General features: G+C 35.4%; 2 protein-coding genes across 3 annotated transcripts; one reads left to right on the forward strand and one right to left on the reverse strand.

The window, feature by feature from the left end:
- Positions 1 to 1,886: 1,886 nt before the first annotated feature.
- On the reverse strand, positions 1,887 to 5,835 carry LOC135612815 (rop guanine nucleotide exchange factor 3-like). Of its 2 annotated transcripts, none has more exons than XM_065109526.1 (8): positions 5,431 to 5,835; positions 4,545 to 4,896; positions 4,348 to 4,464; positions 4,085 to 4,239; positions 3,922 to 3,996; positions 3,457 to 3,744; positions 2,433 to 2,768; positions 1,887 to 2,246 (listed from the first exon to the last, which is right to left on the reverse strand). In XM_065109526.1, the coding sequence occupies exons 2-8, from the start codon at positions 4,861 to 4,863 to the stop codon at positions 2,088 to 2,090; spliced, it is 1,449 nt and encodes a 482-aa protein (XP_064965598.1). In that variant the 5' UTR covers positions 4,864 to 4,896; positions 5,431 to 5,835; the 3' UTR covers positions 1,887 to 2,087. The 2 variants fall into 2 exon arrangements, with proteins under 2 accessions (XP_064965598.1, XP_064965599.1); XM_065109527.1 differs by lacking the exon at positions 5,431 to 5,835 and adding an exon at positions 5,135 to 5,399.
- A 6,875-nt stretch (positions 5,836 to 12,710) lies between these two features.
- On the forward strand, positions 12,711 to 19,923 carry LOC135612816 (uncharacterized). Its single transcript, XM_065109528.1, has 8 exons — positions 12,711 to 12,799; positions 13,288 to 13,445; positions 13,857 to 13,921; positions 16,715 to 18,194; positions 18,297 to 18,356; positions 18,464 to 18,606; positions 18,694 to 18,862; positions 18,959 to 19,923. Exons 2-8 carry the CDS (start codon positions 13,325 to 13,327, stop codon positions 19,534 to 19,536), a joined length of 2,616 nt encoding a protein of 871 aa, XP_064965600.1. The 5' UTR covers positions 12,711 to 12,799; positions 13,288 to 13,324; the 3' UTR covers positions 19,537 to 19,923.
- The last annotated feature ends 2,871 nt before the right edge of the window (positions 19,924 to 22,794 follow it).

Consider the following 22,794-nt stretch of genomic DNA (forward strand, 5'->3'; position numbering starts at 1 on the left):
GTAACAAATCACTTTCAGCAAATTTCCCCAGCTAAGCCCACAACCCCTAAAAATGTTGTTTGTTTTATGTGAATAATCCTCGCAATTGTTTTTAATTATTTTCTTTTTCGAATTTTTATTTCTAAAGTTTCTTAATTATTAGGTGACCATGAACAGAAATGGAAAACACCTCGTTTCTGTATTTGACAACAATGCCAAACTACACTCGAAAAGGATGGCGTCTCTTCGGAAAACATAAAAACACTTTTGAAGTCGATATATTGAATTCGTTTTCCGTCGGGTTTAGGTTTTCTGAGCTGCTGAAGTTTTGGCTCTGGTTCTTTGGGTTTATCCCCCGCGCGATGGCGAATAGTAAAAGGGATTCTTGTTCTAAACCGGGTGAGGATCTCGTTCTATTCGTCGTTGTCCTTAGCTTTCCTGTTATTGAATATTTTCGACGCTGGGCTGGGTTTTATGCACCGGAATTGGAGGTTAATTGAAGTGATTTTTTAAGCTGGTTTGTGTTCTGGGCCTTCTGGTTGATGTGCTTAGTGTGGAATTTAGATGTTGTTTTCTCTGGGAATTCGTTTCGCATCGGTTTGTTTGTAGTCTGAGATTTTCCTGGAGCAAAGCGACCTCCTTTCTTGAGTTGGACTGCATTTTGAGTTGTTTGTCTTGTTTTGTTAGTTTTCTTGAGCTGAATAGGCACCAATTTCCTTTTTTATGCGTCATGGGCTGGCAATCAATCAAGAAAAGAGTCAAAAGAAAACACTAAGCAGCAAATGCGTTCAATGTCCCGGGATTCATTCAGTCTCTGAAATTGCACCCCTGCATGTGGTTGTGACCCTCATTCTGATAGGAGCACCCTCTGATTTATGTTGACCTAAAACAGACATCAACAAACGTAAATTAACATGTTCATTGTGTGGAAAAGAGTTATGCTGCATCACTGGCTGCCACATTCATTTGCTTCGCAAATATTGCAGGCATGCACACTGGACAAAAAGCTCTTTGCTTTAAGGCACACTTATGGTCGTATGCCTGCTTATGTCATGCACGCTGGAGAATGACATGTTTTGGAAGGAGCAGTTTCCTTCGGATCTTACATCCATTTTTTGTAGTGACCTTAATAAGTCCTTTTGTAGACTTTTGAAACGCTAATATAGTTTTCTCTTTCTGAAAAAAAAGGATTTTGTTCCTAATTTTGGTTACTAAAATTATGCTTAATGTTCTTTTTTCTTTTAGAAAAAGAAAGAGCACTAATCATTAACCATCAAAAAGAGAAATTACAACAGAAGTAGAGAGAGAATTAGAGTCCTGAGCTCTTTTAAAATGGCAGAAACAGTGAGTCCTGCTCAGGTTAGCAAGAAGATGAGCTTCAGAGTTGAGAGCCTACTAGGGATGTTTGAGATTGAAGATACCCGAGGTTTGTTGTATTGAATATCTAAGGCCATTGTGCAGTTCAATTTGTTGCCTTTTTCCGAATGTAGAAACTTTGTCCAAATACATTTTATATCTAGGGCCATTTCTGCAGTTGTATTAAGATAAATGTTTTGTATGTCTGTGTGGAACTTATTAGTAATAGTGGTGTGATAGTTTTGAACATATTAGTATCCATTTTCAGCAAGTTTTAAAATGGGAATCTTGATTTGTGGTTAATTTAGGCAATTTACATACAATTTAATGAAAGAGGCCACATTGTCCCCTGACTCGCTATGATTATTTTTGGTTTTTGGTTCATGTTTGATTATTTTCCTTTAAATGGATAACTTTAATAGTCATAAATGAATCAGGAGTATGATTTTTATAATTTTGAACCTTAGTTCCCAGAACTAAAATTCATACTCCAGTTCAATGTGCTTCCATTGTGTTTGCAACCAGAGACATGCTGTACAAGACACATAAACTGAGATACATTTTAATCCTACTTGGATACTGAATTTAGTCATAGGATACAAAGCTTCAAAATGAAAATAATAGTTCTTTGAATGTTGTCGGTCAGACAACAAATGATTATACCATTACAAGTTATGGTGTTTCAGGGTCAAAGAAATCCTTTACTTCTATGGTCAGTACTACATCTATTAAGTCAATGAATAGCCAAAGTATTAAAGAAGACTCTCTTTTTGACTTCGTTGTTGAGTTGCTCTTAACCGTTTTCTAACAGATGCATCCACAAAAAGAACGTCATCGATCCATGCAACAATGTTGAATGCTAAACCTTCCAGTACCCTTGAGTAACTCTCAAGAATTGCTTGTCCAACATCCTGCAAGAAAAGCAAAACATAGTAATCTTAATGCTTATTGTGCACAATGTGTTTGGGTTGATGATTATGAGTTAAGTTATATATAAGATGATGCTAGCCACATTTTGTACCAACAACTACTATGATACTGATGCGAACTGTGAACATTATTAAATGAAATAAATTTGATGAGCCTCAAGTCCTTACCTTATTGTACTGGATTTTGCTGGTATCTAGAGTTGTCTGTGACAGGCCAGGGTATCTTTGTTTCAAACATAGCAGGAGAGTCTCTGCTTTAGATGCAAGTATCTGATTTTTGTTTTCATCAGCCACCAGATCCTTGACCATATCCCATGATGACTTGGAAGTATGCATGCTTGCCTTTCGCCACCATACATGCATTGAAGCCTCCACACGGTCTGCTATCTCAAGTGCATCATGTTCTGAAGATATATTGAGGCCATCAAGAAGATGATCTGGAGAGAAGGGCTCTATTGTTGACATGTAGCGGTAGATTGAATCTCCTACACCTAATCTGCCACTCTGAAGAATGAAAACCAGATATCCATCAGCATTAACTGACGAACCAAACTTTGGTCTTACTGCCTATTCAGGTGCATGTTTCATCTCCGTCACGATCTGTCAAGAGGGTCTATTTTTCTTGAATCTTAATAAGGAAACATGAAAGAAATATTTGTTTCTGTGACTTTCTTTTAATCTTTGTTTCATGCAGGGAGGGGATCTTTCTTCCAGCACATAATGGTAATGAGTTTAGCAGGTGTTGAGACTCTACATCTTCATGATACAAATCTACTTAATATCTCTTAGACGCAGAGGTGATTTTGCTAATTTGAAAGGAAACATGAAAGAAATATGTGTTTCTGTGACTTTCTTCTAATCTTTGTTTACGTGCAAGGAGGGGATCTTTCTTCCAGTACTTAATGGTAACAAGGTTAGCAGGTGTTAAGACTCTACATCTTCATAATACAATCCAGTTAATATTTCTTAGATGCAGATGTGAATTTGCAAATTTGAAATGAAACATGAAAGAAATATGTGTTTCTGTGACTTTCTTCGAATCTTTGTTTTTGTGCAGGTAGGGAATCTTTCTTCCAGCGCTTAATGGTAATAAGGTTAGCAGGTGTTGGAGACTCTACATCTTCACAATAGAATCCACTTGGTACTTCTTAGATGCAGATGTGAATTTGCAAATTTGAAAGGATCACCTTACCTTTGGAAGGGATGCCATGTATGACTCTGGGACTTCCATTTCAGCTAGTATGCTATTGTTGATGGCCATGGCTGCTTTGTGGATTTGATTTGCACAATCACGCCTTTTCTGCAATGCCCTCTGTGCTTCCTCGGACAGGCCAGAGTCAGGAACACATGGGACAGGCAGCCACCATTTTTCATCTTTTCTTTGAACTACCCGACGGAAGGACCTTGAGGAGGCACTTGGTGATTGTTTGCCTTCTTCAACATACCAGAATTCTGTTTTCTTAAAGCTGTTCAGTATGTCCTGCATGATCATACCAGCTTTCAATAAGCTAATCTCTCGCATTCTTCCTCTTAGTCTTATGTTGTCTGAATTTCTATCCATGTTTTAAGGTTTCTGTTTTCAGTGATTGAAGCTTCTCATGTTAATTGATTCCTTGTTGATAAATATCAAAAACCAAAATTGGTGACAGAAACTTACAAGTAGCATGGCATCTAGCTTTTCAAGTGCAGGAAGGTTCAAGTAGATATCTGATCTTGGTCTTGTTGCCATGATCTGGAAAGGTAAGAAAATTATATCAGAAATAAAGCCAAATTAGCAGTGAAAATTGATAACTGATCTGCTTATGGTAAATGATCCTCACATCAAGAGTAGTCCCATCTGGCAAGGTTTGAGAAGAAGGAAAAAATTCAACTATGTAATCACAGACCGACAAAAGGCAATCCATCTCTCTCCTCCACATGTTCTTCTTTTCAGGTGACACAGGCTCTAATTTATAGAAGTGGCCAAATACAGTAGCTGTGATATGAGGAAATGCTAAATTAGAAAGCTGCAGATAAGATCTTTATCTGTAGGCTCAGAGACAACAGAGAAGAAGATTTGACACTGCAGTGAGTAAATCATTACCATAGAGGTTGGTAATGGCATTTGAAAGTGCTACAGCTGAACAAACTCCTTTGCCACCTCCTGACATGTCTTCACCCAACAACAGCTTTGAGAACTTCTCCTTCATCATCTCAAGCTCTGGTGGTAACAGAAAAATCAGAACAAGGTATGGCATGGAATGGTTGCTACTTCTAATTCATGGTATATGGTACACTTACCTGAAAGTGATATATCTTGAGATCCTGGTTTCCAGTCGAGCATATCATCAGTCTTCTTTCTTCCATGTTTGCTTAAATCAGGTGATGCCCGTCCGACAAGCTTAGAGATTGGCCATCCAACCGGAGGGGGATCATATGGGCTGCTGTTCTCATCGTTGACCTCAGAGTAGGTTGAGACTGTGGAGATTGTGCGGCTGTAGTCGATCGAATTGCATCCAGGGGTGGAGCATCCCATATCTGTGTTTGATCTTGTCAACCGATCTGAGGAGGGATGGAAATCCAGCTCCGAGTTATCATCAGACACTGAGGAACTATCCATGGAGAGAATTCCAGTGACTCCAATTTGCCAAACCTGCAATCAAAGTACAAGATATGGTGGTAATAAAAGGAAAATAGCTCTCGGTATTTAGTGTTTGGTTGTTGATGATGGTCCATATTTGAAACAACAGGTAATGCTAAAGATCTTGGAAAACTGTTCTCTTGTAATCAACAAAGAAAAGAACAAACTCATTTGTAGGGAGTTTAGATGAAAATGATCTATGCAGTGTTGTGCAGACTGACAAATCCTAGAAGAAACAGATAGAACTCACCAAGCTATTCTTGCAAGGCCTTGCTCATGAGAACCAGGAATCCACCTCACTGATTGGAACCAGTTACATAAAAGCTAGATAACACAACAGGTTGAGAAGCAGCACTGCTGCTTCTGCTGTGGTAAGTGGCTTGCTTTTGTTTTCTATATCTTAGAGCAGATTCATAGAACTCAGTTTGCTAATTTCGAAGGCAAAGGCTAACATGATGCTTCTGCTGCTTCTTTTCAGGACACAAAAAGTAACAGGCATGGCAATCGAAAAAAGCATGCCGTTGGGGAAAAGGAATTATCACTTACCTTTCTTTTGTTATTTGAAATCCAGAATTCTGTGCTTTGCAATCAGTTTGAAGCCTTTCCCTCGCATAAACTTTTGGTGCTTGCAAGCTCTTCTCCACAGTATGTTGCTCTTTTGCTTTACAGAGGAGATCAATTGCTAAGATTCTATGGAAATCTTGGATTCAAATGACAGAAAGTGGATGACAGGAGGTGATAGCCTGTTGGCAAATCCTTCAGAATGGCACTTAGTGGAGGGATGTGTTTGCACAGGGTGGTGTCATGATATAAGAGCTAGAGGAGGACCACCTCTTATCTTGATGGAAGAATGTGGCTCGAAGGACTCAATATTCTGGAAATTACATGGTTGTATATTGACAAATCAGTTGATTGATGGCTTCTACACTACCTAGTCAAGGGATGTATTTGCACAGGGTGGTGTCATGATATAAGAGCTAGAGGAGGACCAACTCTTATCTTGATGGAAGAATGAGGCTCGAAGGACTTAATATTCTGGAAATTACATGGTTTTATATTGACAAATCAGTTGATTAATGGCTTCTGTACCTTCAAAGTTAATTGCCCAAAATGGAGAAAACAAGAAGTTGATTTGTAGGAAGAACCCTGTACTTAATATGCCTCTAGAGGTCTTCTAAGTCAGTAAGTAGACCATCACTTTTGGTGAATGTTCAAAAAGATCACGAACTAGGCTTATGATCACCATTACTATAACACTCTCCAAGAGATTTATCATCATCAGTAAGAACATGTGTATGAGTGTTTGATTTGGTGGTCTGCTGCTTCTCTGTTATCATTTTACTGGGTCCCTCCCATCTATGGTCATGATAAGAGGTGACGAAAAGTCTCAAAATGCTTTTTCCAGGCCAGGCCAGGCCACAGCTTTCTTGAATCTTGTGTTGGTTCATCCACAGAAGACTTGGAATGTTGGTTACAAAATAATTTTCTTTTCCTGGGGAAACATTCCTGCAACGTCGTGTTCACATATTTATTTAGCATGTCACACCTCAGATTGAGTGGATTCAATCATACTTTGCATAAACAATTCCATCAGTCAAAGGATGAACTCTCAGAGGAATAAAATATATGAATCTTGGAGTAGTGATCAATTTGTGGCTTCCCACGATCTCTTCTCCTTCGATATTCTCTGTATTTGGTGGGTAGACAAGCCAAGCACTAACCCACGATGAAGAAAAATCGTATCGAAGGGCAGTGCTCACATGACATTATTCTAAGCATTTGTCACAGAATAACTGCAAAGTTTCTCTCATATATATATATATATATATATATATATATATATATATATATATATATATATATGTGCTACATCCAATATGAAAATATAAATGAAAAACGTAAATAAAAAAAGAGAGAAAAGAGTGTGGTTGACTTTGATTTTGGCTATATTTGGTCCTGTTTTAGTATTCTATGTGATGAGATGGTCGCAGCCAAGAGGAGCCGCATAACTCTTGGCTGATCCAACTCATTTGAGTTGCATGGTTATGTTTCTTTCTTTTCCGTGTGCAAGTGAATTTATTATTCTTCCCCAAGAAACGAGCCTTAGATTGGTATTTAAGAAATGAGTCATGCAAAGTAGTGGTGCATATCATATGCCATTTTGATCATTACGGAGATGACCCATTCAAGTTCACCGAACAAGGTTTTATGTTGATGGGGTCCAAGACTACCAAGCATGCACAGAGAGAGAGAGAGAGATAGAGAGAGAGAGAGAGAGAGAGAGAGAGAGAGAGAGAGAGAGAGAGAGAGAGAGATTATTGTTATACAATAACAATAAACACTAAACTTAGAAGACTTTCCAACATTACAATGATGTAGCCTAATGTGCACCCACCCAAACCTCGATTAATTTGACAATGTTTTGGAATGAAAATATGTATGATAACAATGATAGGATCTTGACATCCTTTTAGATATTTTCCAGTGTCTAAAGGACAAATCTTTATTGGGTTAGTAACTATTACAAATAGGGCTGAGAGGAAATTATTGTAATTTTCTAAGCATTTTAAAACCCATTCAATCTTGTTGCATGAGTTATTTCTTTAGGTTTGCAAAAATCAGGAGATCCAACTCTTTGATCAAATATTTAAATTGGACCAGCCATGAGTCTGATTCTCTTTTATTCCTTTTTTTTTTCCAACCTTTATAGGTAACATTTGAAATGAATAATTTGTGGCTAGAAATTATCACTTAAGAGTATAGAATTGGAGAAATTTAAGGAAATAAACTGGCAGATGAATTTTTAAATATATAAATAAAATGGATTAAAAATTTCTTGCTAAATTGTCATATGTTGATCACATCCCTTCTTAAGTTGGAGGTGAATTTAATTGATCTTCTGAATTTGATAAAAAAAAATAAAAGAAAGAAAAGATAATGAAGTAGAGGAATTTCTTATGTGTGCCTTCTTTTTTCTTATTTAAAGTATTCTAGCTAAAAAAATACCAATTATGCTTTGACAAATGGAAGGTCAAAAGTTTATAAGAAATAATTATCTCCCTAAAATGTCATCACTTCTTAAGTTTGAAATGAATTTAATAGACCTTCTGACTTTTATAAAGAAAATAAAGAGAAAAAAAATAAAGTCAGAGGAACTTCTTATAAGTTCCCTTTTTTTCCCCCTTGAAATGATACCACTTTAGCCTTCAGGATGAAAAATAAAAATTGAGGGAAAGGAAAACAGCTCCTAGTTTTACAAAAAAAAATGAAAAAGACAAAATTAAAGTAAAAAATAATTTAATATACCTTCTGATTCTTAAACCAATAAAAAGGATAAAAATAAAGTCAAAGAAATTTCTTATTTGTTCCTTTGTTTCTAAACTTGGTTGTATTCCTAATGGGTGAAGGCCGAAACATAAAATAATGAGATTATAAACAGAGGTTGGCACGATGGGTACCTAGAAACATGTTAATCACCCAAGGAATTAACATGCATAAAATGTTTAGTTAAAGTAATAGTCATCAAGATGATATGTTTATTTTGTATTCTTAGTCACTTAACAGTCCTTTCTCTTCAACTGCTAAAGGTCAAGGCATATAATTCCTTGCCCCTAACTTTCAAGCATGACATCCCGAGCACTAATGTTAATGCTCGATCTTGTAGAAGCCATTCTTTTAAATCGTCAGGCCTTCTTGATCTTTCCACTAGCTTTTATATATATATATATATATATATATATATATATATATATATATATATATATATATATATATATATATATATATATATATATATATATATATATATATATATATATATATATATATATATATATATATATAGGTTTCTTTTAATCATATGCTTGAGGGAAGAAGCTTATTACGTGACTGTGGAAAAAAAAAGATATGAAAATAATATACACAAGATATGAAAATTAAAGGATTTGCCAACAAAACCGTGTAACTATCATATGGATACAATAATTAACTCATCAACTAAATAACATTGCATCCATAGACTCTTATCATCAAATTTAAGCCTTTATCTACTTTGAATATAGGATTAAGTTTGAGAGTATTATTTCCCCAAATAAAAGATTTTATATTCTCATTAAGAATTAAATATAGCTTAAAATCAAATCATAACATAACATGATATATATTAAACCCAGTTTAACGATAGTCCTATACCATAATGTGTCTCTAATCGAGCCACAAGAAGATTTTTTCTATTCGGATTGCTCTTCGTATTTGATATTGTGTTAGTTCTCGTACTATTTATTATAACATGATTTGATAGGATACTTGGTCTATTATTTTTTTTATTCTGAATCGTTAACCAAAAAAATTAAGTCATTATAAGCTAGTTTTCACCCACTTCTAAAGTAGAATGAAATATAAAGATTTTTAATTTTCATTCACTTAAGAATTTGATATCGACACGAATGTAATCCACAATCAAATTTTAATATTATACATGTGAGACCAACCTAAAAGTGAATTTATGGTGTGATATGTTATTTGTTAATATTTACATGTCTCGGCTAATACTAAGTATATTATTATTATTATTATTATTATTATTATTATTATTGTTATTGTTATTATTATTATTTATCACAATTAGGCTCAATAGGATAATTGATCAATAATTTATTGAATTTGAGGTACTAACTTAAAATGTCATATTCTTGTAAGTTAATTGAAGTTTTTATACACTTTCGATCTAGAAGTCTTGGGGTATTATAATCTCTTTCACCTAATAATTTTAAGACTCATTCAAGTGATAACTTCACGTGATGATTTGGATTTATATGTCTTTTACTATTTGGGCCATTAACGAGAGGAATTCTCATACTTTTTTATCCTAAACCATTTCTTCTCACCTATAAATAGATATGACCTTTTAGAGACAACACATGATGTAAGATCTATTCTTAATCTAAGTTCTTATTCCATCGCTTATAATAGTCCTGTGAGATAGGGAGAGAGGAGAAGACAAATTTAGTTCTTGTCGATTAATATCGCTATAGCTTTCAAATCGGATGATGGTATGTTTGTAGAACAGATAAAGATTTTCTGAATAACATCAAAAGGTATATAATTCTCATCTTGATCTATCATTATTTGATTTTAGTTCTTGATATTAAATTTTTTATATAATAATAATATCATTATAATTTTTATGCTTATAAATATATGTTCGATAAATGCTTCAAAATGATTAATTAGTCGGATCTACTCCTACGATAGATTATATAGATAATTGTAGAAGTTTATATTATTGATCCATACATACTTGCTCCCATCAGAGAGAAATAATATCGATAGTCACTTAACTTTGTCTAAAAAAGGCTGGGGTAGGTGACATGTTTGCTTGGTTGATCTTGTAAGCTGATATACATGGTGGGGAAGGCCTAATCGAAAGAGATGATGAAGACTAGCGATCTGTACTGTGTTTAAGCATCATGAAACTTGATATGGCTTCAATCTTTGGATTTATTTTAAATTGCCTGCAAGCAAGAAGACACACTTCTGTTAACCTAATCTGAAACATAATTCCAACGCAGATATATAATCAAATGCTACAAACAATAGGGTAGGTAACCTCCAAACTTCAACCATTGTCATAATCTCTACGGCCATTACATCACAGTATCTCAACGTACAAACAAGATGGTGAAACGTTCCATATAGACAAGTAGCAACATCTGATTGATTGATAGTGATTCTTAATACAGTGAGATGCTAACCTCCCAAATCTCCCATTCATGACTGACTTGCACTTGGTCACTTGCAAGGCTGGGGTAGGCTTTTGCAACCCTCTAAGGGTGCACGCCCATGGATTAGGTCAAATCAGCGTCAGCAGCTCATGTTGGTCCAACTCTTTGCAACACCTTCGTTTCTTCATGGACAGCAGCTCTATTTTGTTCTTTTGAGAAATCCACTATACTTTGAAAAATATGTTTTTTGTCCCGACTATTTAAGATTGGCTATATCAATCAGATACCTACAAATTAAAGAATTTAAATTTTATTACAGTTTTTTTATATGTCTCTCTACTTCTGCTCCCACTATTAAGACTAATTGTCTTACCTTTTCTAATTATACTATCATCTATGCAATCATGACTGATGATCATTTTACCTGTTCTACTATGTCTTTACATGCAAAATTCCCTCACTTATAATGATTCATGTGCACAAGCTATGCTTATATTACACAATTGTGATAAACATTACTTACCAAAAAGTAAAACAGGTCTACTATTGGTTTGTCATCATTGTCTTAAATTATCTTAATGGCTATAACATGGCGACCATCGATAGAAATCTGTATGTGCATGTTTCTTTGCGCGAGTGGTGAGAATAGTCAACTCGTTTCTTTCTTTCTTTCTTTATTTGTTTCTTTCTATTTCCTTTTTAATCCTGTACGCATCATTTATCTGATTTAATATAAACTTGCCTCGTTGAAAGACATATTTAGAAAGAGACATAGATGACAAAAATAATCATGGAAGGAACAGACTGCCAAAAATTAATGACCAAAGCAACAAAATCTTCGATATCCATTTCGTCCTCATTCAATATAACAAATGATTCCTTTTCATAAGTTTCGATGGTAGAAAAATTCTAATGCAGAGTAGTTGGTGCTTCTTAATCTCGCCAAAGAATTATTTAAAGAAGTAGCGTGATATACAAATTTAGACTATTAACAAAATAATTTAAATATTAATAATAGAATTTACGAAAAAATAATATCGTAGACAAGTTCGTGGAGGAAAAGAAAACGTCTAACTCAATGGAAATGATAATAATACTAATCTAACTCTAAATATATTCATCGTAGAGAAAGTGAGACTAAATATATTTTATCTTTTATAATTAGATATGAGATAATAAATTGAAACGAGGCCGAGTCAATACGAGCTCGATAGTAAATCTTATGATATTTTTATCTATAAAACCGATAGTATTAAGAAAAATAAAATTAAATATTTTATTTTTATAAATATAAAGATCTTAATATAATTTGTAAAAATAATTAATTAAAAAAATAATATTTAATTAGCCCATTAAAAAGGAACGGAAACGGGAATGATGGTGGATGCTTTGCCACCTTTTCCACGACCCGGACGATTCCTCCAATGAGAGAAACGCTTTCCGCTTTTCTTTCCTTGTATCTTCCCAGAACGCTCCGCCACCCGTCCTCCCACGCTTCTTATGGCGGTGCCGCGGGTCGCCATGAAGTGTTGGCCGTGAAGCACTTGTTTAGGTTCTTTACACTTTCCTCGGCATCTCGATTGTAGAGGAATCGCGGAAGAAGCACAAGGATGACGCTTTTATCAGCTACAGAGCTGGAAAGAGGCGAATTTTGATCCTCGTTCGTGTATTCTTTAACTTGGTTTTTTGAGCCGGGAAAAGATGGCAACTTTGCCTGCTTTCAACCTATCCCATGTTAAAACTTCTTGAATTTGACCAGTTGGAGGAGAAAAGAAACTTTGTTCCAACAATTTACATATGTCGTTCTCTGACGTAGAGATTCACTTTGGGTTAGATTGGATCTCTAGTACAATATGCAGTTTTCTTTTCTGCAAAAGCTCCAAACTGAAATATGTTTCAACTGGAAATAACCTGATTGAGGTTTCAATTGCTTTACTTTACAGTTTTGGCTCACGGGTCCTTTCCAGAATAAAAGGAATTTGGCTTACAGGGCTGACATGTGGAGCTTGGCACGTCGGTAGGGCAAGATCTTATTCCTTTCTTCAACAGGAGAACTAAAACAGATCATATTCGACAACTCTGGAAGTTCTGAAGGGGTGAAATTTAGAAACTGGAAATTGTGAGCTTTCATCTCCTTTCAGACTTGCCATCCTGACAGTTCTGCCCAATTTGGAGTTGGTGCTTAATTTGAGGTACTTTTTCTTTTAATTATAGCAATTGTGTTAGTTTGTGTTTTTTGATGAGTTATAACACTAGTCTAAGATTGGAAGCTCATCTCAGAATGAAGGTTATGTAGTATAACCAGCTTTTGTCATTAACTATCAAAAGGAATGCATGGTTTGTATTCACTGAATAGAACATTATGAACATTCCAAATACTTCTTCAAGATAGCAGTATTGACTCACAAAGATGTGAAAATTCTTTGGTTTTCTCATATTAGGAGAACGCTTGCTAATATTTTCAGTTATTAGGTTAGTAAATATAGGTTCACCTTGTTATTTCTGAAAATCAATAATATTTTGACTCTTGACCTGACATGAGCTTTGAGTCCATCAATATTTTTTTCGAACTAATGGTTACTTCGTATGCATTTATTTCACTAATTTCTTTGTTGCAAAATCTGTTCAATCTCATTCTTTTATTTCTTTCAGACTCATTCATTTAGTTCCTCAATGTTAGAGGGCCATCTTCTTTGAGCAAAATCAGGACTTCAATTATGGCAAAAACATCCTATAGAAGACAATCACAATCTCGAAGGGACAATGTTGGATGTATGTGGGGTTTGATAGCTCAAAAGTTCCTTTCAGATAAGAAACATGGGAACATCAGAAATGCTGGTAATAATTTTCTTCTTAAGACAGCTTTGTTAACAGAATATGTTATTTTCTAAGCTCTCAAGAATCTTCGAATTATATTCTGTTTATTAGTTAGTCAATGCCTTGTAATAATTTATCTGAATTCTTTTCTTGTTTTGGTAGTGCAACAATGCTTGCATTTACAAATAATTGCTCTATGTTGTGCCTCTAGAAAAGGTTCTGACTCACCATGTGATAAATTTTAAGTTCTCAGGGACACAGGCTCTGTTACTATTACATGATTCTACATTGTTGAGCTATAATAAAAATTAAGGTCTCCACTCATATATATTTATTTGTACAAGATGCAGATAAAATTGTTTGATTTCCAATGGTGACATTATTATATTATTAAAATTTAGGAAGTTATAACTGTTATTTTATCTTGTGCAGGCAGTGGATATTCGAAAATCAAACTTGATTCACTTAGAAATTTCCAGAATAGACACAAAGGCAGTGTAAGTTCAGTAAATTTGTCATTCTATAGAAATTGTGGACGGCACTTATCTTTAAACTAAGCTTACTTCGTGATACTTTTCTGACAATTTATAATTTATTTATTGTTTTGTCATGCAAAATCCAGGGGATGTTACAAATTCTGTAGGGTAATTTTTGTCTATAATTAAGGTCTGAAAATTGAAGCAATATTACTTAGTCAGGCATAGGTGTTCAATTCAGTGTATAGCTAGATACAATTCACTTTAATAAGATTGGGCAATAATGTTTGTGCTACAACCTTCTATCCTTTCTCTTATTGAGGGAACCTTTCAATCCTTTTACTTTGATGCTTTACCTAGCACAATTTGTACTAAGCCAAATCAAGGATTGGCAAACGAGAATCAGTCTGTCCTAATTGCATTGGTGATCCCTTCATTTGTCATTTTAATTCTGTTCGGTTTGTTTGCTTTTGTTTGATCTCTTGTTAGCCTGCTAGCAAAGGCTCGGCTCACTCACATAAGGACATTATTTGTCACAAACTTAAGCCATCAAATCTTCATGTCCTTCATGTATATAGTAGTTGTTTACCATCCCCAACTTCTTCATGTTGGACCATCAACTCACTCACAAATTGGTATTTAGCAACTTCCCTTGTGCAATTGTAAGAACTTGATCACAACATTTAAATGCATCCAAAGATAGTGACCAGTGCATCAGGAATTTGATCATGGTTCCCTATGTGAGCATTCCATGTGATTGCTCAGACCACCTTGAAGTTTTCATTAACCACATAGCACATGCTATCAATTCTATTATGCAAACTTGGAAGTTAGTTATCATACTTTCTTATTGGTTTTTGCTCTAAATACATGGGATAGAAGGTAGCAGCTGTTGTGTCAGAAAACCAGTTTTATATCATTTGTCTTAATTATGGGACTCCGCCACAACTTGTCCAAATCAAACCATGTTCTCTGATACAATATGGTGAGGGGATGGATCAGGCTCTTAGCTGCCTGCTACCAAAGGGTCGATGTGGGGCTGTCACTTACCAAGTACCGAATAAGTTGGGACAAGATACAATTAGAAGTTTTCAGTCTTTTAGCTTGATGAAAAGAAGGCAATTGCCTACTTCAGCCATCAATTTCATTTTAATATCTTTATATGACATTTTCTTGAACTACATAACCAAGAGATTCTTATCATTTTATAGGTGTGACTTTTTCTGGTGTTGTAATATCCAAGTTATGATTACATCATGTATCACAAAAAGATGATGTTTAAGGTAAGGTATGCAATACTGTACCATACCGGTGTTTCGAGGTTGGCTCAGTACGGTACGGTATCGACGTACCGAGCGGTACACCAGAGCGTACCAAACGGTACACCAGGGCTTACCGAGCAATTTCCTCTTACTGTAGCACTGTAGCACTACTACAGGTCCGTCCGGTAGCGGGTGGTCCGCGTACCGGTATGCCGTCGGACCGGTACGTACTGCCCGTATCGGGCGGTACCATTCGAAATTGCATACTAACTTTAAGGAATTGTCCCACAGCAGAAGATTCTCCTCTTCCAATGAAGAAACTCGTTAAGGATTTTTTTTTTTCTTCAGATAATATAACATTCCATGCCAATTACTACGAAGATATGTTAAATATCCTTATTGTTCATTTTTTTCCATCATTTTTCACTTGTTTATTTTGATTTGTCATCATACAAGATACTGCAGTTGATCGGGTCTAGTTTTTCCTACCACATATCATGGTTCGCATTACCAATCTGTACCGGTGTACCGACCAGCTGTTGGTATGGTACGTACCGAGTTATACCGAGCATACTGACATATGGTACATTGGGATGTATCGATGTACCGCCCATATCAATCTTCTATCAAACCGGTATGTACTACCCATACTGAGTGGTATGCTTCGAAACGTCAATCCTTGCAACATAAAACCTTTTAACTTCCCTTTCATATCTTTTTAAGTTAATAATTAATCATATATTAAAATTTTCATTAGTTATGACATCTATTAGATACTCCATGAGCGATTAAATAAATGATGTTTTACTAAATCTGGTTGTCTATAAGGAATATATAAAAACTTGGTAAATATGTCTAATCAGTTATCTTTTTCATTTTAATAGGAACTGCAAAGCGTATCTAGTGGTTAAATTCTCAAAATACATTTTGGTTGACATATTCTGGAAAATTTTGGGAAAATAATAGACTAATAATCTCATGAAGTATGTATATACTCGTAAAGATGATGACAAGGAGAAATCATTTAAATAGCACCAAAAATGGAATCTGAATGACATATTTTGGAAAAACTTGGTGAAAAGCTAGATTTAGGAAATTTCCGAAGAAGGTACTTTCAGTTCATAAAGGAGCTGGCAATTGCTTGAGCCTTGAAGCATAAAAATAATGTTGATCTCACCAATTTGAATCAACCTAATGAGATTAATATTCTTTATTCAATCTCTTCATTGTTTATAAAACTTTACAATATTTCCCTTTGTACTTAAAAATATACTAGAAATCATTGGAAAGCAAATGAAGAATCTCTTATGAAGCTCAATGTGTTGTTTCTATAAGACCTTCTCCAGAAAATGAGACATTAATCTCGTTAAGTTTCTACAACAAACCTTTTGAGTATCGACTGCCAAGAATCTTTGCAAGTAATTGTGATAATAACTTAGAGAAATGAATTTTTTGAGTACTGGATGCTACATTATTTTTTTCAAGATTTCAAATGTTAATTTTAGAGAAACCAAGATTGATGACAATTATCCATGAAACCAATATTTTTCAGCTTGTTGATGAAATCAGAGAAGATCAGGTTGATTTGGGTAAAATGAGTGTGAAAGTACATATGGAGGAAGAGATGTTTCAATGTCCCCAAAAGAAGATTACAAACGAAGAAGCACAAAGAGTAACATCTAAATTGCAAAATGAGTTCCATCCTGAGAAAAATTATAAGAGAAGCGAGAAATTGAAGGTAATTTCAGATGCTCAGATGAACAATCTGGCTGATTCTCCTGGCTTTGTTGGTCATCAGTCTGATAGTATGGATCTAACTGAAAAATCTTTGCTCAACTTTGACCTTGCTTCATTTTTGATAGAGTTATACAGTTATACATGTCAAGAAATTCATGCAGAATCGAAAAAAAAGTTTTACTTTCTTCCTGCCTCAGGAAGTATTGGTCAAAAGATTGATAGCCATCTTGATGAACTTGATGATCATCTTGATCAAAAGATCTCTTTCTTTCAAAAGACACTAGCAGATGTTGCGCAGGCCATTATAAGTCAGAAGTCAATGGTTGAAAACCAACTTGATGGACGATGCATTATCCATTCCAAAGAATTCATCAATGCATTATACACCTTGAATTCAGACAAGGAGTTGTTTCTGAAGCTTCTTGAAGATCCAGAATCACTTTTGCTTAAACATATACAATGTCTTCACATTACTCAGGTAGGGAAAGTATCCAAACTGGAATCAGATAAATGTTTAGAGAATGTTCAGTCATCAGGGGAACAGGATCATAGTAAAGGGAAATGCGAAGAATCAAACAGAAATCAATTGTTCCACAAACAGAAAAAATACAAGTTTTCCTGGAAGAAAGTCAAGTCAATGGGAACATCCAACGAAAGTCCAAGTTCCAATGGTTTAAACAGAATTGTTGATCTGAAGCCATATGCAGTACGAAATCAAAATTGTTCTGTTATAAGTACAAGCACTTCAACTCGATCTCATGATGTTCCAATGCATGATAAAGACAGATTTCATTTTTCCCTTCAAGAAATCAAAAGAAGACTCCGGCGTATAATTGGTGAGAGCAAAAAATCACGACACATAATATCCATGGATGGTATTCTTCACAAAATTCCTGTTGCTACATGTAAAATGATGAATAGTGAAACAACGATATCGGGCTCAGCAAGCAGTTCTTCTTTTGATATTACAAAGCTATCTGGATGTTATTCCATTGACAAGAGAAAAGATGAGAAAAACAATTCAGAACAATGTAAAGTTAAAATCAACAGTTGTGTTTCTTCCTCGAGATCACAGTCTTTGATATATGAAGAAGCCAAGAAGCATCTTGCTGAGATGCTAGACACCAAAGTAGACAGTTTGCCTAAGGTCCAAGTTTTAGAATCTTTGGAGAGAGTACTTTCTCTCTCAAGATTCAATGAATCATGTCCTATATCCAATCCTCAAAGAGACAATGAGCTCGCTATGCCACCTGAGGAGACAGGAGATTCCTCCTTACAACACTTGAAGCAAGAAGGTGCTGCCAATACTTTAGGCCAGTCAAGAGCAAAGTTGGATTTTTCATCTTGCTCTCTGAGCATACCAACTGATGTTTTACAGTTCATTGTCTTAAATACAGATCTCATTGATACCAATATGCAGGACATATCATACATTGGAGAAGACTTGAACAACAAAGGTAGTTTTCCTGGAAAGCTTTTCCATATATTTAAATGAGATCCACTGAGGATAGGTTTTGTGCAATTTTATAATATGAAATTTATTGTTTATCAAATTGCTTTACAGGAAGCAGAGAGATCCTGGGAGCAGCTGCTACCAAGAGCATTGCGAACATTAAGCAGATGGATGTACCATTGGAGACAAATGAGCCAATTGTTGTAAGTAAAATATGTGAAGAAGAAGAAGAGTCTTATACATTACAAGAAATGGTAAGCAAGGAGTTTAATAAAATACATTATAACACCACCTTCAATTAAAAATGTTGATTCTTTAAAATTATACCATCATTTTACTAGGGTTCATCTGAAGAGAGGTCACTAACCCTGCCAAGTTCCTTTGTTGGAGAAAATTCATCAGATTCTGAAAGCACCACTGAAAAACCAGATCAACCAAATTCAGTATCCATTCTTGACACATTCTTGTCGGAAGATATTACCAGCCCCGAGTCCTCTAAACTAGAACACTGTATGATCTGACAGATATTGAGAAGTATTAAGAGATTTGTTCGTACATCTTTGGTTTATCCTTTTGGATTAACTTGAATTTCTTGCCCATCTGCAGATGTCATGCAAAAACAAAATCGACGAGTTAGTTATGAAGACAGTGACAATTATTTGAGAATTATAACCTTGCCAGATGTGAAGGACAGAGATCGTCTTCATGTCAATCAAGCTATGTATGATTATATAAGAGTTGTCTTGGGAGCCTCAGGCCTGATGAACGAACTCTTAGAGAGATGGGATGTAACAGACCATTTACTCGAACCATCTTTGTTTGATGGAGTGGAGATCTTTTCTTTCTTCCCGCAAGACAATTCTAAGCTTCTCTTTGATTGCATCAATGAAGTCCTTGTCGAGATACAAGAGAAGTTTTCAAGTTATACCCCAGGGCTATCTTTTATCAAGCGAAAATTTCTGCCTGCTCCTCTGGGGGAAAGCTTAATTCAAGAAGTTTATAAGGGTGTTGATCGGCATCTTCATTTGCAGTTCCTGAACACATTAGATCAAATAATAAATAAAGATTTGGAGCATAGAAGTTGGATGAACCTCCAATCTGAAACCAAGAACATGACGTGTGAGATATGCGATTCCATCTTAGATGATCTAATCGAAGAAACTGTTTACGACATGTGGCTTTGAACTCCAGGTTCTTTGGGCATTTCATCTTTTTATAGTACACACAAATGTATGCAGTTAAAGTTGTTACTGGAATCTGATTGGAAGACCTCTAGGATCTCTAGCAAAGACTCGGGTGTTTTTCACCCATGTCAGTTAGAGGTTCACACATAGCCACCTCATAGTTATTTGTACTTCTAGGTTCTTCTTTTAATGCAGATTGTTGTGAAGATTGAAAGGAGTTGAAGTGTCTGTAATTACTTTTGTAAGTAATACCATTGGCAATAATCTGGAAATACCTGGAGTTGGAGTTACTACCTAAGATTTCCTCCAAGAACACCAGTGCCAGCTGTATATTGGTTTAGAAACATACATTTATTACAAATTATGAGTTGATATGTGCTTTTTGTTTTGGAAAGGATCACAAATTGAAAAGCACTGGTGTAAAATTTGTGCCTGGATCAGATGTGCTCTCTTTATATTCTTTCTTCACAACTCTTGCATAATTCTTAATATTCATTCTTTCTGACTAATTATACCTCTTTTAAAAGCCTGTGTTTTTATACTATGGGAATTAGTCAGTTGCCATAATTATACCTCTTTCTTTGTTTCATCCAAGTACTTGCAAAGTTATCAGATAATGCATCAATGAACAATTACTCCCAATTAACACCAGATTATTGCTAGCTAAAATGCAAATGATAGTATAATTCTTGCCTAAGGAGACAGATGAATTCTTGTATCCTTCCACCTCCAGGCACAGATGTTTGGTGTGGGTTGCCTCCATGCAGATGTTCTTGGCACCACTGTACCTCCAAGTGCAAACACTAAAACGCATTGCCTGATAGGGCTGCCCCTGTACAACCAACTGTATTAACGTCTCTAATGGCCTCTTAATATTAGGGCCATTAGAACAGAACACCTGACATTATATCACTTCACCAAGATGTCTTCCTGTAACCACAAGCTCAGATCTTCTCCTTCACTTGCTTGCCTACAAAGAGACGCAGGTACTACTGGATTCCAAGTCTCAGTGCCTGAAATTAAAAGACAAAGTAAGATACAAGGCCTCCAAGTACCACTAGTCAGTAGAAAGGTTTAACAGCTAATATAAGTTGGACATTCTAAGAGGTAAATTTACCAGTGTATGATGCATTCAGATGTTTTGGTACATCCAATTCAAGGCTATGGAATGTGATGTTTTCTGCATTGCCGTCAAATCCCATGCAACTTGTGGGGCTTGGAAAAGAGGGCAAACTTCCACTCCATGAAAGTTCATCCACCATGAAATCTTCCTCAAGCTTCAAAATAATATCATTAATGGAAATATAGATCGATTTAAAGAACTTATAAATGAGAAGTACAATATAACTAGTTCCATTATTTGCTAATCATTGTAACAAATCACTTTCAGCAAATTTCCCCAGCTAAGCCCACAACCCCTAAAAATGTTGTTTGTTTTATGTGAATAATCCTCGCAATTGTTTTTAATTATTTTCTTTTTCGAATTTTTATTTCTAAAGTTTCTTAATTATTAGGTGACCATGAACAGAAATGGAAAACACCTCGTTTCTGTATTTGACAACAATGCCAAACTACACTCGAAAAGGATGGCGTCTCTTCGGAAAACATAAAAACACTTTTGAAGTCGATATATTGAATTCGTTTTCCGTCGGGTTTAGGTTTTCTGAGCTGCTGAAGTTTTGGCTCTGGTTCTTTGGGTTTATCCCCCGCGCGATGGCGAATAGTAAAAGGGATTCTTGTTCTAAACCGGGTGAGGATCTCGTTCTATTCGTCGTTGTCCTTAGCTTTCCTGTTATTGAATATTTTCGACGCTGGGCTGGGTTTTATGCACCGGAATTGGAGGTTAATTGAAGTGATTTTTTAAGCTGGTTTGTGTTCTGGGCCTTCTGGTTGATGTGCTTAGTGTGGAATTTAGATGTTGTTTTCTCTGGGAATTCGTTTCGCATCGGTTTGTTTGTAGTCTGAGATTTTCCTGGAGCAAAGCGACCTCCTTTCTTGAGTTGGACTGCATTTTGAGTTGTTTGTCTTGTTTTGTTAGTTTTCTTGAGCTGAATAGGCACCAATTTCCTTTTTTATGCGTCATGGGCTGGCAATCAATCAAGAAAAGAGTCAAAAGAAAACACTAAGCAGCAAATGCGTTCAATGTCCCGGGATTCATTCAGTCTCTGAAATTGCACCCCTGCATGTGGTTGTGACCCTCATTCTGATAGGAGCACCCTCTGATTTATGTTGACCTAAAACAGACATCAACAAACGTAAATTAACATGTTCATTGTGTGGAAAAGAGTTATGCTGCATCACTGGCTGCCACATTCATTTGCTTCGCAAATATTGCAGGCATGCACACTGGACAAAAAGCTCTTTGCTTTAAGGCACACTTATGGTCGTATGCCTGCTTATGTCATGCACGCTGGAGAATGACATGTTTTGGAAGGAGCAGTTTCCTTCGGATCTTACATCCATTTTTTGTAGTGACCTTAATAAGTCCTTTTGTAGACTTTTGAAACGCTAATATAGTTTTCTCTTTCTGAAAAAAAAGGATTTTGTTCCTAATTTTGGTTACTAAAATTATGCTTAATGTTCTTTTTTCTTTTAGAAAAAGAAAGAGCACTAATCATTAACCATCAAAAAGAGAAATTACAACAGAAGTAGAGAGAGAATTAGAGTCCTGAGCTCTTTTAAAATGGCAGAAACAGTGAGTCCTGCTCAGGTTAGCAAGAAGATGAGCTTCAGAGTTGAGAGCCTACTAGGGATGTTTGAGATTGAAGATACCCGAGGTTTGTTGTATTGAATATCTAAGGCCATTGTGCAGTTCAATTTGTTGCCTTTTTCCGAATGTAGAAACTTTGTCCAAATACATTTTATATCTAGGGCCATTTCTGCAGTTGTATTAAGATAAATGTTTTGTATGTCTGTGTGGAACTTATTAGTAATAGTGGTGTGATAGTTTTGAACATATTAGTATCCATTTTCAGCAAGTTTTAAAATGGGAATCTTGATTTGTGGTTAATTTAGGCAATTTACATACAATTTAATGAAAGAGGCCACATTGTCCCCTGACTCGCTATGATTATTTTTGGTTTTTGGTTCATGTTTGATTATTTTCCTTTAAATGGATAACTTTAATAGTCATAAATGAATCAGGAGTATGATTTTTATAATTTTGAACCTTAGTTCCCAGAACTAAAATTCATACTCCAGTTCAATGTGCTTCCATTGTGTTTGCAACCAGAGACATGCTGTACAAGACACATAAAC

The sequence above is a fragment of the Musa acuminata genome, chromosome BXJ2-5, assembly GCF_036884655.1.
Source record: "Musa acuminata AAA Group cultivar baxijiao chromosome BXJ2-5, Cavendish_Baxijiao_AAA, whole genome shotgun sequence".
Classification (NCBI taxonomy): domain Eukaryota; kingdom Viridiplantae; phylum Streptophyta; class Magnoliopsida; order Zingiberales; family Musaceae; genus Musa; species Musa acuminata.